Raw genomic sequence first — 12,883 nt, 5'->3', positions numbered from 1 at the left:
AGGCTGGCCTCAAACTCACATTGATCTTCCTACCTACTAAGTGCTGGGATTAAAGGTGTGTGCCACCATGCCTGGCCCCAACCACTAGGAGAGATGAGGGGTCCTGGCCAAGACACAAATTTACCAGTACTGGGATCCCAAGCACTGTGATCCTGGCTGTGGCATGCTCAGGAGGCAAGCAGAATCTGCCCTCTACTCCCAACCCAGTGCACTCTTGTGCCCCACTGCTAGGGTCTCACTTGGTCCTCACCAGGAAACAAGCCCCACACAGCCCTCTTCACAAAGCCAAATTGTGGGCTTTGATATCCTCGCCCAATAAACAGTCTGCCAACAGATCTGGGTGTAGTGCTGCCAGCTTCCTGGCCCCCAATAGGGCTGTTGCCCACATCCGCAATCTTCAGAACAGAAATGTCTACTTCCTTATCTCACCTCTATAACTGTCCCTTCATATGGCTAAAGGACCTGCAGATGGGTTGAAGTGATGGGTTGTGAGGTGGAAGGTCACCTGGATTATATGGCTGGCTCTAGATGTCATCACAAGGGTCTCATGGGAGGGAGGTTGGAGATAGGGTTCAGTGTCAGATTTGAACTTGTACAGTTGGGCCAAGCTGTGGCCTAAAGCTGGAATGTCAGAAATGGGATCCTGCCCCAGCGCTGCAGAGGAAGCATCCCACCTCATCTTGGTTTACCTTGAGCCCTCTGTTAGATTCTGGAGTGACAGGAGAGCACACCTATGCAGCTATAAGCTGCTCAGTCTGCACTGGTTTCTTGAAGCCTGCTGGGGAGTCCACAGCCTCCCTCCTTGTTGGGCTTTGGTGAACCAGGCCAAGTGGCCAGTGGGAAAGGAAGCCAGTGGGTACCAATCCCTTACTCCTAAGCCTGAGGTATTTGGAGATGTGCTTGTCCCCTAACCACAGGCCCCTGCTGCATTGCAGATGCTGCTTCTCCCATCTGCATCACCAGGCTGGCTGCTGGGACCCCTCCTAGCCAGATGGCTGTGTATCCCATAGGTAAGAATTATGGCCCTGTATAATGCTCATGGATGACAATCCTACAGTGTTGTCAGTTGGCTTTCTGTTATTGTATCAAAACACCCGAGGCTTGTAGAAAGCAGGTTTCCTTTAGTCACAGTTTCAGAGGGCCCAGTACTTGTCAGTTGGCCCTTGCTTTGGGTCTGTGCAGCACATCACAGTGGAGCACATGGAGAAACATAGTGCTTACTTCAAGGTTGAGAATCATAAGAGAAAGAGGAAGAAATTGGAAACCACAATCCCCTCTCATCCCTCAATGCTTTAAAAGCCTCCCAGGAAACTGTGAATAGGCCCCACCTATTTTCTTCCTTCTTTTGAATTTTTGAGACAGGGTCTTACTCTGTCGTTCAGGCTGGCCCCAAACTTGTGGGAATCCTTTTGTCTCAGTCTCTCAAGTGCTGGGATTAAAGATACAAGCCACCATGCTCAGTTTAGTCCCTACCTCTTACCTCCTAGCAACACCCTACACTGGGAACCAATCCTTTAACTTGTGTGGCCTTTGGGGTCAGCCCAGACCTACTCTACAGCAGATGTGGAACATTCTCAGAGCCCATGAACACCCAGGTTCTCTAATTGTGGATTCAGGCTTCCCACCTTAATATCTCAAGGGGCTAGTGGGCCAAGTACAGATGCCCAAGACCTGAGGCCCTACTTCAGGCCCTGAGGAAGGCCTTGGACTTTGAGTATTCCCCCATGGGCCTGGAAAGACAGGCTCAGCCTGTGCTTGGCACTATGTGGCTTGGGCCTTTGGCTAAGGCTCCTGTTGTAGACAGCTTCGTGCTGCTGGGATGCACAGTTTATGGGAGAATGGGGTTTGTTTTGAGCTTATAGATCCAGGAAGGTCCATAATGGTGGAAGAAGCTGGTTCCCATTCATAAATCCAACCAGCAAACACCAGGAGCAGGAAAACAGCAGGGGCCCAGGCAGAGCTCAGACACCTCTTCATACCTTTGGGCTGGAAGTCAGATCCACCCCCAAACACACCTTAGGTCTAGACCCCAGGATCCACCCCTACTGATATCTCCTCCAGCCATGCGGCTGGAGAACCAAGTTATAAGCGTTAATAAAACACTTGAGTCTATGGGGGACATACATTCAAACTACCACAGCTCCTAATACAAACTTCCCAGGGAGTGGCTCTGATGACTGCAGCATCTGTTGAAGATGGTTGGGGAGCAGTGCATGCACAGTGGGGGTGAGAAAGCTCTCCCTACCTGGGGTGGTTTGATTCAGATGTCCCCCATAAACTTGTGTTCTGAGTGCTAGGTCCCCAGCTGATGGAAATTTGGAGATTTGAACTGACTGGAGGCAGTGTATTGTTGGGGACAGACTTACAGGTGTTATAGCCAGCTTCCCCTTGCCAGTGTTTGGCACAGTCTCCTGCTGCTGTTGTCTACCTAATATTGGCCAGGAGGTGATATCCACCCTCTGCTCATGCCATCGTTTTCCCCTACCATCATGGAACTTCCCCTCGAGCCTTTAAGCCAAAATAAATGCTCTCCTCCCACAAGCTGCTCTTGGTCAGGTGTTTTTGGCCAGCAAAGTATATTTGACTACAACAGTATCTTCAGCTCTGTGGTTGGCTAGACTTTTACCTTCCTCATGATAGCCATCCTTCTTGACTCTCACAGGGTGGGCACTGGTACACACAAGCTGGCTACTATGGAATCCTGGATCTGAGGCAAGAGCTAACCTTAGAAAACCACTGGAGGTGGTAGCTACAGGATCCCTGTATGGCATGAGATTAGAAGGGAGACCTTCCTAGGGCTGGGAGCTGGGCAAGGTAGCAACCAGCAAGAACCTGGCCTGAGAGAGGACCTGGGGCAGATGGAAGCCGTGGTGGGAGCACGAGATAGGTACAACTAACTGTTAAGGCCTTACAGGCAGTGTGGAGCAGACCTTGATCTCCACAGTGATGGCTAAGGAATATGGGGGTCAGGAGAAACACCCTCCACTGGGACCAAACACACTCCCTGACCCCTCATTGCATCTCCAGATCTGACCCTGCACCTGCAGGCCGTGTGGAGGAAAAGTGGACTGCAGAACCCCAGCCTACAGCAGGCCCTGCGGGACCGACTCCGCCTGCTGGAGAATGACAGCCGGGAGGTGGCCCATGTGCTTGGGGTGAGTGTGAGTCGGCTCCAGGGGAATGGGAGGTGACTCATTGAAAGCTGGGAGAGAAGAGGAAGGTGACAGAACTGGAGGGTAACTCCAAGGACCGTGAGGAATGGGGCAGGACCTGGTGCTCCTTCTCCACATGGCAGAGGGCCTGGCCTTAGGGGCTGGGACTTACCAGCATGGACGTAGGGGGCAGATGGCTTGGCCTCAGCCCATTGCTCAGCCTGTGTGAAGCTGCGCACTGGGACTACTTAGAATGATGTCCCCAGGGAGCTGCTGTGAGAATTAGATGAGCAACACAGCACATGTAAGTGCTCAACAAACTGGACCCCTCTGGGGAGCCAGGCCAGGGAAGAGGGGTGACAGGTGAAGCCTGGGGTAAGCCAACAGATGGAGATAACAGGCTGTCCCCTCCAGTGGCCTGCAGGCAGCCGGTGTTGTAATGCCCCATCACCACGAGTTCTGGAACGCAGAAGAGAAGAGCTGAACTCTAATGGAGGTCACAGGAGGCAGCCCGTCACTCCGGGCTGATCATGCAGACTGGGGCAGGTGTTGCTGGTGATCAGAGATTAAGGCAGGTGGAGTGGCCAGGGGGAGGTGTAGACGCTGAGGGACTAGAGTGTGGAGGGCACGCGAGCTCTGGGAAGCAGTGTGGAGCTTCTTCCACAGTCACTGGGGAGCCACCGCAGGCTATGCACAGCACAAGAGCAGGCTTGGGCTGTAAAGGAATCTGTCCTTCACTGCTCCTGCCAGTGTCCACGCTGCAAGCTGTTTCCATGCACAGCACCTCTTCTCTGGCAACTAGATGCCAGAGGGAGCTAGGGCAGATCACCAACTCCTGTATTTTTTGTTTTCGTTTTCCATCTCAAGGAACTGTCAGCCAGGCTACTGTCCATCCACAGTGACCAGGACCAGATAATGGTGACATTTAAGACGTTTGAAGAAATCTGGAAGTTCTCCACCTATCACCTCCTTGGTAAGGCAACCGCCTTCCCACCATGGATGGTGTCATCCCCTTGCAGGACGCTGGTAGCCACCTGGGTGTTATATCACATTACAGCCTCTTCAGAAGAAAATACAGTGACTGTGTGTGCATCTGGCTGTGTGTGTTGGGGGGGGTGTGCTGGGCTTGGGGTGCACTGGGTTGGGAAGCTGAAGTGATGTGACTTCCCTTCAGGATGACAGGGTGTGTCTGCCTGGTCCTTCCTGAGCTGCTTAGAGGGGAGCTGGGCTCTCTACCTGAGCACACCCAGGGACATAGGCCACTAGGGTGAATGCCTTCTCCCTGAACTGTGCTCTTTGAAGGCATTCAGAAGCTAGCAGCCTCTCCTTGGGATTTTGGGATACACCTTGCTGTGAGGGCTGAGGAGGATGCACAGTCAGACTCAGAGACTACTTCTTAGCATCTATGGGCAGAGAGGATGGGGGCCAGCCTGAGTTTGTGAAGGAATCTTGTTGAGCTCTTTATCCAGTTCCTTAAAAGTGAGCTTGTCTATCTGCCACACTTTAGCCAGGAGCTATTCCATGCAGAAGGTAGTGGCCCTTGTGGTCCCTCTCCTCATATATCCACCTACGTTTAATTAGCATAAGTGAAAGGTTCCTTTGGCATTGGCCTTGGCTTTAGTAATGATGTGAGGCCTGTATGTCTTCTGGCTAGGTGGTGCTTGATAAAAGGTCTGCCCCTAAATAGGGCATGAGGATGAAACATCCCTCAGGTCAGCGTGGAGTTGATTGAAATGGACACAGGGGATGTTGGCTGGAATGCTAAGGCCCAGGGTACTCACTGTGTCCAGTGTTTACCTTATTGTTGGCCTATAAGGCCACATGACCCTGTCAGCTCTGACTTATGTACTTGGATACTGAGTGTTGTAGCCAGCTTCATGCTGCTGGGACAAACCTCCAAACAAGACACAGTTTATGGAAGGAATGGGATTTATTTCAGGCTTACAAATCTAGGGGAAGTTCTACAATGGTGGAAGAAACTGCCTCCCTTTACACAGACCCAGAGAGACACAACCACAGACCAGTACCACAAAGCAAGCAAGCACCAGACCCAACAGGGAGCGGGGCATGTTGGTGCACACCTTTAATCCCAGCACTCGGGAGGCAGAGGTAGGAGGATCACTGTGAGTTCAAGGCCAGCCTGAAACTACATAGTTAATTCCAGGTCAGCCTGGGCTAGAGTGAGACCCTACCAAAAACAAACAAACAAACAAACAAAAAAATCCAACAAGGATCCTGGCAGAGCACACTCTGCTTACCTCAGGCTGGAATTCAGATCCACCCCACTAACACCTTAGGGCTGGACCCCAGGATCTGCCCACAGTGACCCCTTCTCTAGCCAGGTGGCTGGAGGTACAAGTTACAAGTGTTAATAAAACATCCTGAGTCTGTTGGGGACATGAATTCAAATGCCCACGCTGAGGCAGTGGGCCAGACACTGAGGGGAGGGCTGACGTGGTGGCCATCTCTGCTATGACAGTGACATGAGGAGGCACAGCTCCTCAAGGCAGGATATTTTTATTAGGGGCTCTGCAGGCCTGCTACAGGGGAATCAGGGCTCACAGGCTCTCATGCTCTCCCTGGAGCTTGCTGGTGACTGATCTGGTCCTGCAGGTTTCACCCACCACTGCTTGCAGAACCTCCTGGTGGACCAGAGCTTCTGGCTGCTCTCACCAAGTGAGGAGGAGGAGACGGCCGTCTTGGTGCATGTGAAGAAGGATGCTTTGAAACTGACACACAAGAACCTCCTCACCCAGGAAGGTGGGCAGATGACACAGGGCCCAGGGACATGGGCTGGACAGGGGACAGCTCTGGAGGCCATGGGCAGGGTGGGGGGTCCCAGGTGAGAGCCTGCCTGGTTCTATATAGGGTAAGATGTCCCAGACACTGTCACTGGGTTGTGAAGGTTTTTGACCCCTAAAGAGGTGAGGTGTGGGGAATCACAGGAAAGGATTTGTTTGGCTCCTGTATGTCTCAGCCTTGCAATGGGCACCAACTCCCCAGGAAGGGAGGTTGAAGCAATCTATGCCCCCCACCCCACCCCACCCCCCGGCGATGACTGGGGACACTTAGCTGAGACTGGGCTTCTTTTTTTTTTTAATTTATTTATTTATTTATTTGAGAGCAACAGAGACGGAGAGAAAGACAGATAGAGGGAGAGAGAGAGAATGGGCGCGCCAGGGCTTCCAGCCTCTGCAAACGAACTCCAGACGCGTGCGCCCCCTTGTGCATCTGGCTAACGTGGGAACTGGAGAACCGAGCCTCGAACCAGGGTCCTTAGGCTTCACAGGAAAGCACTTAACCACTAAGCCATCTCTCCAGCCCGTGACTGGGCTTCTTGGTCACAGTCCAGAATACAAGGAACATGGGCATCACGTTTCTATAGCCGGATAGCACAGATGGGAAACCAAGGTCCAGGATAATGAGACAACCTGCCTCACAGGGATAGGCAAGGTGGAGCTGGGACCATTTTGGCCCTGCAGAACTATGTAACTGGCTCCTGAGAAGGAGAGGGGGTCTCCTGCGGATATTGCCCTCACTGTGCCCCTGAAGGGGAGGGAAGACGGTAGCAGTCTGACCTGGTAGAGCCAGAGCTTCATTGGTCTGGTCACCGTGGATGACTATCTGTCCCTTTGAAGGGCCCTTCTTTGTCCTGTGTCCTGACAACCATGTGACAGCATCAACAGGACCCTGGGCTGTAGGGAAGGGTCCCCAGCCCTTCAGGCGGGCTTCAGGAAGCCCCGTGGAAGAGGTGGCCCCAGAAGCAGACTGTTCATCTCCCAAGCCCAGCAGATCCTCTGAGCAGGCAGCAGTGGCTGAGCTGGAACCCTTGACTCCCTTCCACCAGTAGGTACCAAGTTTGGTGCTCCTCTTTTCATCTCTGGGTCATGTGGGGTCTCACAGCCTTGTCTAGGCCTGGTTCTCTGTAGGTGTCAGGGTGGAGAGAGACCTGTGTGAAAAGACAATCTCAGACCAGGCAGCGGTCCTCTGGCTGCTTCCTCATATGTAGCCTCAGAGACAGTCCACCTCTCTGGGCCTCGGGCTACCACTTGCCTAAAGGACTAATTGGACCTTGTGCCCAGGATGAGAGGACACGGGAATGTGTGGTGTGCACGTCCTGCTATGCTTGCTCTGGAAAGCATCTGAGATGGTTTCATCACGTTCACACTGCAGGAGGGAGGCGTGCCCACGGAAGCTGGGCCACGAGGACGGGGAGCACATAAGCTCCTGTTAGCTTGCTGAGCAGGAACATGCTAGTAACAAAAACAAAGAAAGAAACTCAGCTTCCATATTTACCACATTCTTGAAGTAGCTGGGGTTAGCAGTGTCCCCACGGAAGATAGATGTCCTTCAGTGGCAGGTTCTTGGCAGAGGGGCCATAGCACCCAGTCAGCTTTCATGTATAGGCAGAGGAGCCAAGGCTGTGAGAAGATTTGTCCAGGCCACATGGCAGACAAGGAGGCAGGAGACTCAAGGCTAGATTCAGATCCAAAGCCTGGTCTGAACACCTCTCATGTTGCCTACTCCAGAAGAGCAGTAGGGGCAGATATTTGAGAATCTGCAGGGCTTCTAGATAACAGGGCTGACAGTGCCTCCTGAAACTGGGCACTGGGTTAGGGGGATTGGGCACCGGGCTGGGGGCAGAGCCACACATACCAATCTGAGGACCAGAAACCTGGGCAGGTGCACATGTGTTGGAGTAGGGGATGCTGTTGACCAGTCTCAGTGCAAAATGTACCTATCCCCTACCTGAACCCTGTCCCTGCAATACAGCCCTCTTGTCCCTACTGCAGGTGGGCTCTCAGGGTCCCCTGGGACCCCATCGAGGACTCCATGCATGAACCTGGGACTCCTGACATCCCACTAATTGGCAAGTATCTTTACCTCCTTTTCCTCTTTGGGAGCCTGATGAGAGGGTGGGTACCAGCATTCTGGAAGTTTCTGTGTGATCTGAATGATCTCTGAGGAGGAAGGCAAAATCTCATCCAGGTTGCACAGTGATGTCTGCAGCCCAGCACTCAGGAACCAGGCAGGGCACGCATCATGGACCCCTCCCAGGGGATACTTCAGTGAGACCTGCCCCATGGAAGAGCCTGTGCTGGGTGGGCCACACTCTGGTGGAATCTGCCAGGGCATAATGGAGGACAGAGAGCCCAGTCCTGTACTAGACCTTCTGTGTGAGGAGGCAACCCTGCAGCTGCCCTTTGGCTTGTCTGGGGCTCAGCACACTCTGGACCTCCCTCCAGGTGGTGCTTATACCACCATGTGCCTATTAAGTGGACACAGGCCTATAAGGGTGGAAGGACCTGATGCCTAAGCTGCTTGAGGGGAAGACTGGTCCTGAAGGCTGGTAGCCAGGGTCAAGTTCACCAACGACCCTGAGCCTCAGTGTCCCATATCCAGTGTAGAGATCAAATTCCCCTCTGGAGACCACAGTTAGCCCATCCCCGCACATCACAAGGGCCATGCTCCACTGCACACTCCTCTGACCATGTAATCCAGGACACCAACCTGTGTGTGGGCTACCCTGGCTGCCCATGGGGCTCCAGATCTAACCATGTGGCCTTCTTTCTGCAGGCCTTGGCCTAGCCTCCGCAGTGGAAGACTGCCAGGGCTTGGGGCCTGAAGAGATGTCCTTCTGCAGTGGTGATGTCATCCAGATCCTGGGTGCCCAGGTGCCTGGCTTGCCCTGGTGTGTGGGCCAGCACGTGGCCTCGGGCCAGGTGGGCTTTGTGAGGACTGGCCTCATCAGCACACAGGGCTCAGCGTCTGAGTGAGTGATGAGCCCCTCTCCTGGACGCCCGCTGTTACTGAAGCATTACTGCCACCCTTCACCAGTTCCCTAGGGAGCAACCTGGGTGCTGGCCAGAAGAGCAACACTATTCGCTCTTCAGGACCCAACTCAGCCCTTCCTCCCGGTACCACGAGGAGGCGCTGTGGGACTGCCCACAGGTGCCTTGGGGCTTTGGTAGTGTCAGAGCCCAGCGCTGTCAGGCTAGACATTTGTTCTCGCAATTCTGGGGCTGGAGGCTGAGGCCAAGGTGTGGTAGCCAGACTCCTCGTGGCAGTTCCCACTCAGCCTCCACTGACGATAGTGTCCTTGGCTTCTGGCCGTACCTCACCAGTCCCCATGCCTTGCCCTGATGGCCTACTCCCCTGTGTGTGCTGTTTCCTCTTGTCAGACACTTACCAGCATACGGTGGGTGGGTCCTGCCTGCTCCTGTCCAGGCCCAGCTTACCTGGTGTCTTAGTTACTTCTTGTTTCTGTGACAAAAGACCTGACGACGGCCACCAGAGAAAGGCCACTTACGGTTCCTGGGGACGCTGTCCATCATGGCAGGGAGTCCGTGGCAGGAAGCAGCTGCGTCTTCAGTCCAGAGAGGGATGCATGCTGGTGCTCAGCTCCTTTCTCCTTTTCACACAACCCAGCACCTCCAGCCCACAGAATGGGGCTACCCGTAGTTAGGGTGGATCTCCTCACCTCAAGGCAGAAAAGCCCTCACAGACTTGCAAAGATTTATTTCCATGGAGATTTAAAACCCTGTCAAACCGGCAACCAAGATTAACCAGAACTAGGAACATCCATGCAGACCCAGTTTCCAAAGCCAGTTGCTGTCCCAGGTGCCCAGAGAGTTTGCCAGTCGCTCCTTGCAGAAAGCCCCGTGAAGCCTCTAGGCCGGGCTATAACGCCTGCATGCTCCAGGCCCTGCTGACCCTGATTTCAAAGCCCCACTCACCATCAGCTTTCCTGAGTCCAATTATGCAAAACAGCTCAGCCCTTAACTCTGGATGGCATGTGGGTCCCTGTGCCCTCATCTGGATCCCTGGGGCTCTGTGTGCCCCAAGTCCCATCCATAATTGCCTCCTGACCCCACCCCAGCCCCTGTGAGACATTTGTATGCAGCTTCCCCAACCTGGGACCTCCTCTGTGCTATCTCTGCCAACCCTGGGCACTGGAGGAGTGGTCTTTGGGAAAAGGCAGAGAATCCCCAGAACACCAGGAAGTCTGAGCTTTCCTTTTCCTTAGGGAAAAAATGTTGCCTCAGAATCTTTTTCTTACCTTATGAGCCCAGTTGGGACCCATAGGACACTCCTTGGGGACACTCACTCTGTACAATACCCACCAGCTTTAAGGAAGGGCATATTTCTCTGTAGATGTCTGGGGTCCATGTGTCTTCAACAAATGTTGAACTTACAAAGGTCAGGGCTGGAAGAGCTGGGGTCTGTTCCAATTGCCCCTCTCTCTTCCTGGAAGGCATTGGGGTGGGTGCCATTGTTCTCTTTATAGTTCTCTACAGTCAGGGGGACTGTAACCACATATCCTGGGTATCTTTCCTGGGCTTCCTGCCTTTGGGTCAACAAACAGTCTGGTGGCTCTTCTTGTTCTCATCTCTCTCTTTCTCTTTAAAATGTTTTGCATGTGTATGCATGTTTGTGTGTGGGCACACATATAAATGTACATGAGGTTGATAATATAAATGCACATATAAATGTACTAGAGGTTGATGCCAGGCATCTCTCTCTGTCACCCTCCATCTTTATTTATTTTAAAAATATTTATTTATTTGAGAGGGAGACAAAGAGGCAAAGAGAATCTTTATTTTTAAAATATTTTATTTGTCTATTTGCAAGGAGAGAGAGAGAGAAAGAAAGAAAGAAAGAGAGAAAAGAAAGAAAGAAAGAAAGGGAAAGATAAAAAGAGAATGGATGTGTCAGGGCCCTTGGCCACTGCATACAAACTCCAGACGCATGCACCACTTTGTGCATATGGTTTTACAGGGGTATTAGGGAATTAAACCATGTCCTTAGACTTTGCAGGCAAGTGCCTTAACCATTTAGCCATCTATCCAGCCCTTTATTTATTTATTTATTTATTTATTTACTTATTTATTGCTTTTTCTAGGTAGGGTCTCACTGTAGCTCAGGCTGACCTGGAAATCACTCTGTAGTTGCAGAGTGGCCTCAAACTCATGGCAGACCTCTTACCTCTGCCTCCCAGGTGCTGGGGCTAAAGGTGAGCGCCACCATGCATGGCAAGCCCTTTATTTTTTAAGACAGGAGCTCTCACAGAACCAGGGCTCACCAATTATGTTAGACTAACTGACCAGCTTGCCTGAATATCTGCCTATTTCTGCCTCCCCAGTGCTGGCTGCAGTCATGTACCACCACCAAGCCTGGCTTTTAGTGTTAAGTGCTTTACACACTGAGCCATCACCCTAACCATCGCTCTTCTCTTGATGTAATTTCAGACTTACAGACAAGGTACAGGAAGAGAGCAACATTCCGTCTGCCATCACCCAACAACTGCCAGAATGTTCGTTTCTGGCCTCATTTGTTTTACCTTTTCTCTTTTAAAACATTATTTATTTATTTGAGGGAGAGAGAAAGAGGCAGATATATTTTATATATATATATATATATATATATATATATATATATATATATATATGTAAATAGAGAGAGAGAGAGAGAGAGAGAATGGGTGCTCCAAGCCCTCTAGCCACTGCAAACAAACTCCAGATGCATTCACCACTTTGTGTATCTGGCTTTATGTAGGTCCTGGGGTATTGAACCCAAGTCCTTGGGTTTTGCAGGCAAGCACCTTAACCACTGAGAAACCTCTTTATCCCCCCTAGCTTTTCTCTTTTACTACTATTTTTCTAGATCACTTGAGGATAAATTGCAAGTATCATGTTTACCCCTCAATGGTACAGTGTGGGGCTCCTAAAGTCTAAATGTCTCTTACATAACCCAAGACAAGGGTCAAAGTTGAGAAATTAACAATGACAGTGCTGTTGTCTCCAGACACAATCACACTGTAGGCTTCCTGTTTTTGCTCTCTTCAGCCAAAGAGGGTCCAGAACACATCTCACACGCCTGTCTTGTCTTCATCTCAAACTGTCCATCTGCCTTTGTCTTCAGGCATTGGATTTGAAGAATACTGGCTTGTTATTTTGTAGAATGTCCTGTGACAAGTTCTAAGTTTCTTTTTTGGTTTTTCGAGGTAGGGTCTCACTCTAGCCCAGGCTGACCTTGCATTCACTATGTAGTCTCAGGCTGGCCTTGAACTCATAGCAATCCTCCTATCTCTGCCTCCCAAGTGCTGGGATTAAAGGCATGTGCCACCATGCCTGGAATTTTTTAAATTTATTTATTTATTTTCAAGCAGAGAACGTGAGAGAGAGAATGAATAGCTACACCAAGACCTCTTGCCATTGCAAATATACTCCAGATGTATGTGCCTCTTTGTGCATCTGGCTTTACGGGGGTACTGGGCAATTAAACCCTGGCGATCAAGCTTTGCAAACAAGTGCCTTTAACTGCTGAGCCATCTCTCTAGCTCCTGATTTTCTTTATCAATTAGATATACTTTAAAGTTTTGTACTGTGCTGGTAATTTTGTCCTGTGGGCAAATATTACCTTCTCTCTCCCTTCCTTCCTCTGTTTTTTCCTTGTTCCATTCCCTAATTTTATGGAACAGATGAATCCTGGCTTTGTGGCAGGCAGTATGGGACAAATGGTGGCCACTGTCACTGAGTGTTTCTTGGAGTGGGAGACCTTTCAGTTGGGGTTCTAGAAGCTGCCTAAGAGCTCACCCTTAGACATCATCGTCTTTCTTACTGCAAGGCACCTGCTCCTGGCCACCAGGCAGTGGTCCCCTTGAGGATAGGATCTGTTTGGTTTGTATCTCAGTGTCTTTACTGACAGTGAGTGGGGACGAGTTGTTAAAT

General features: G+C 51.3%; 1 protein-coding gene across 6 annotated transcripts in view; it reads left to right on the top strand.

Moving 5' to 3' along the window:
* Positions 1-12,883, top strand: part of Sh3tc1 (SH3 domain and tetratricopeptide repeats 1) — a 52,725-nt gene that overhangs the window by 20,343 nt on the left and 19,499 nt on the right. For all 6 annotated transcript variants that reach the window (XM_045130429.1, XM_045130430.1, XM_045130428.1 and 3 more), the window contains exons 3-9: positions 936-1,010; positions 3,028-3,155; positions 4,020-4,125; positions 5,766-5,912; positions 6,791-6,998; positions 7,946-8,022; positions 8,730-8,925. In XM_045130429.1, the coding sequence (XP_044986364.1) occupies positions 936-1,010; positions 3,028-3,155; positions 4,020-4,125; positions 5,766-5,912; positions 6,791-6,998; positions 7,946-8,022; positions 8,730-8,925 (937 nt within the window). The remainder of the gene's footprint in view (positions 1-935; positions 1,011-3,027; positions 3,156-4,019; positions 4,126-5,765; positions 5,913-6,790; positions 6,999-7,945; positions 8,023-8,729; positions 8,926-12,883) is intronic.

The sequence above is a fragment of the Jaculus jaculus genome, chromosome 11, assembly GCF_020740685.1.
Source record: "Jaculus jaculus isolate mJacJac1 chromosome 11, mJacJac1.mat.Y.cur, whole genome shotgun sequence".
NCBI classification, from domain to species: domain Eukaryota; kingdom Metazoa; phylum Chordata; class Mammalia; order Rodentia; family Dipodidae; genus Jaculus; species Jaculus jaculus.
The sequence above is the reverse complement of the archived record's forward strand: the minus strand, read 5'-3'. Positions and strand labels throughout refer to the sequence as shown.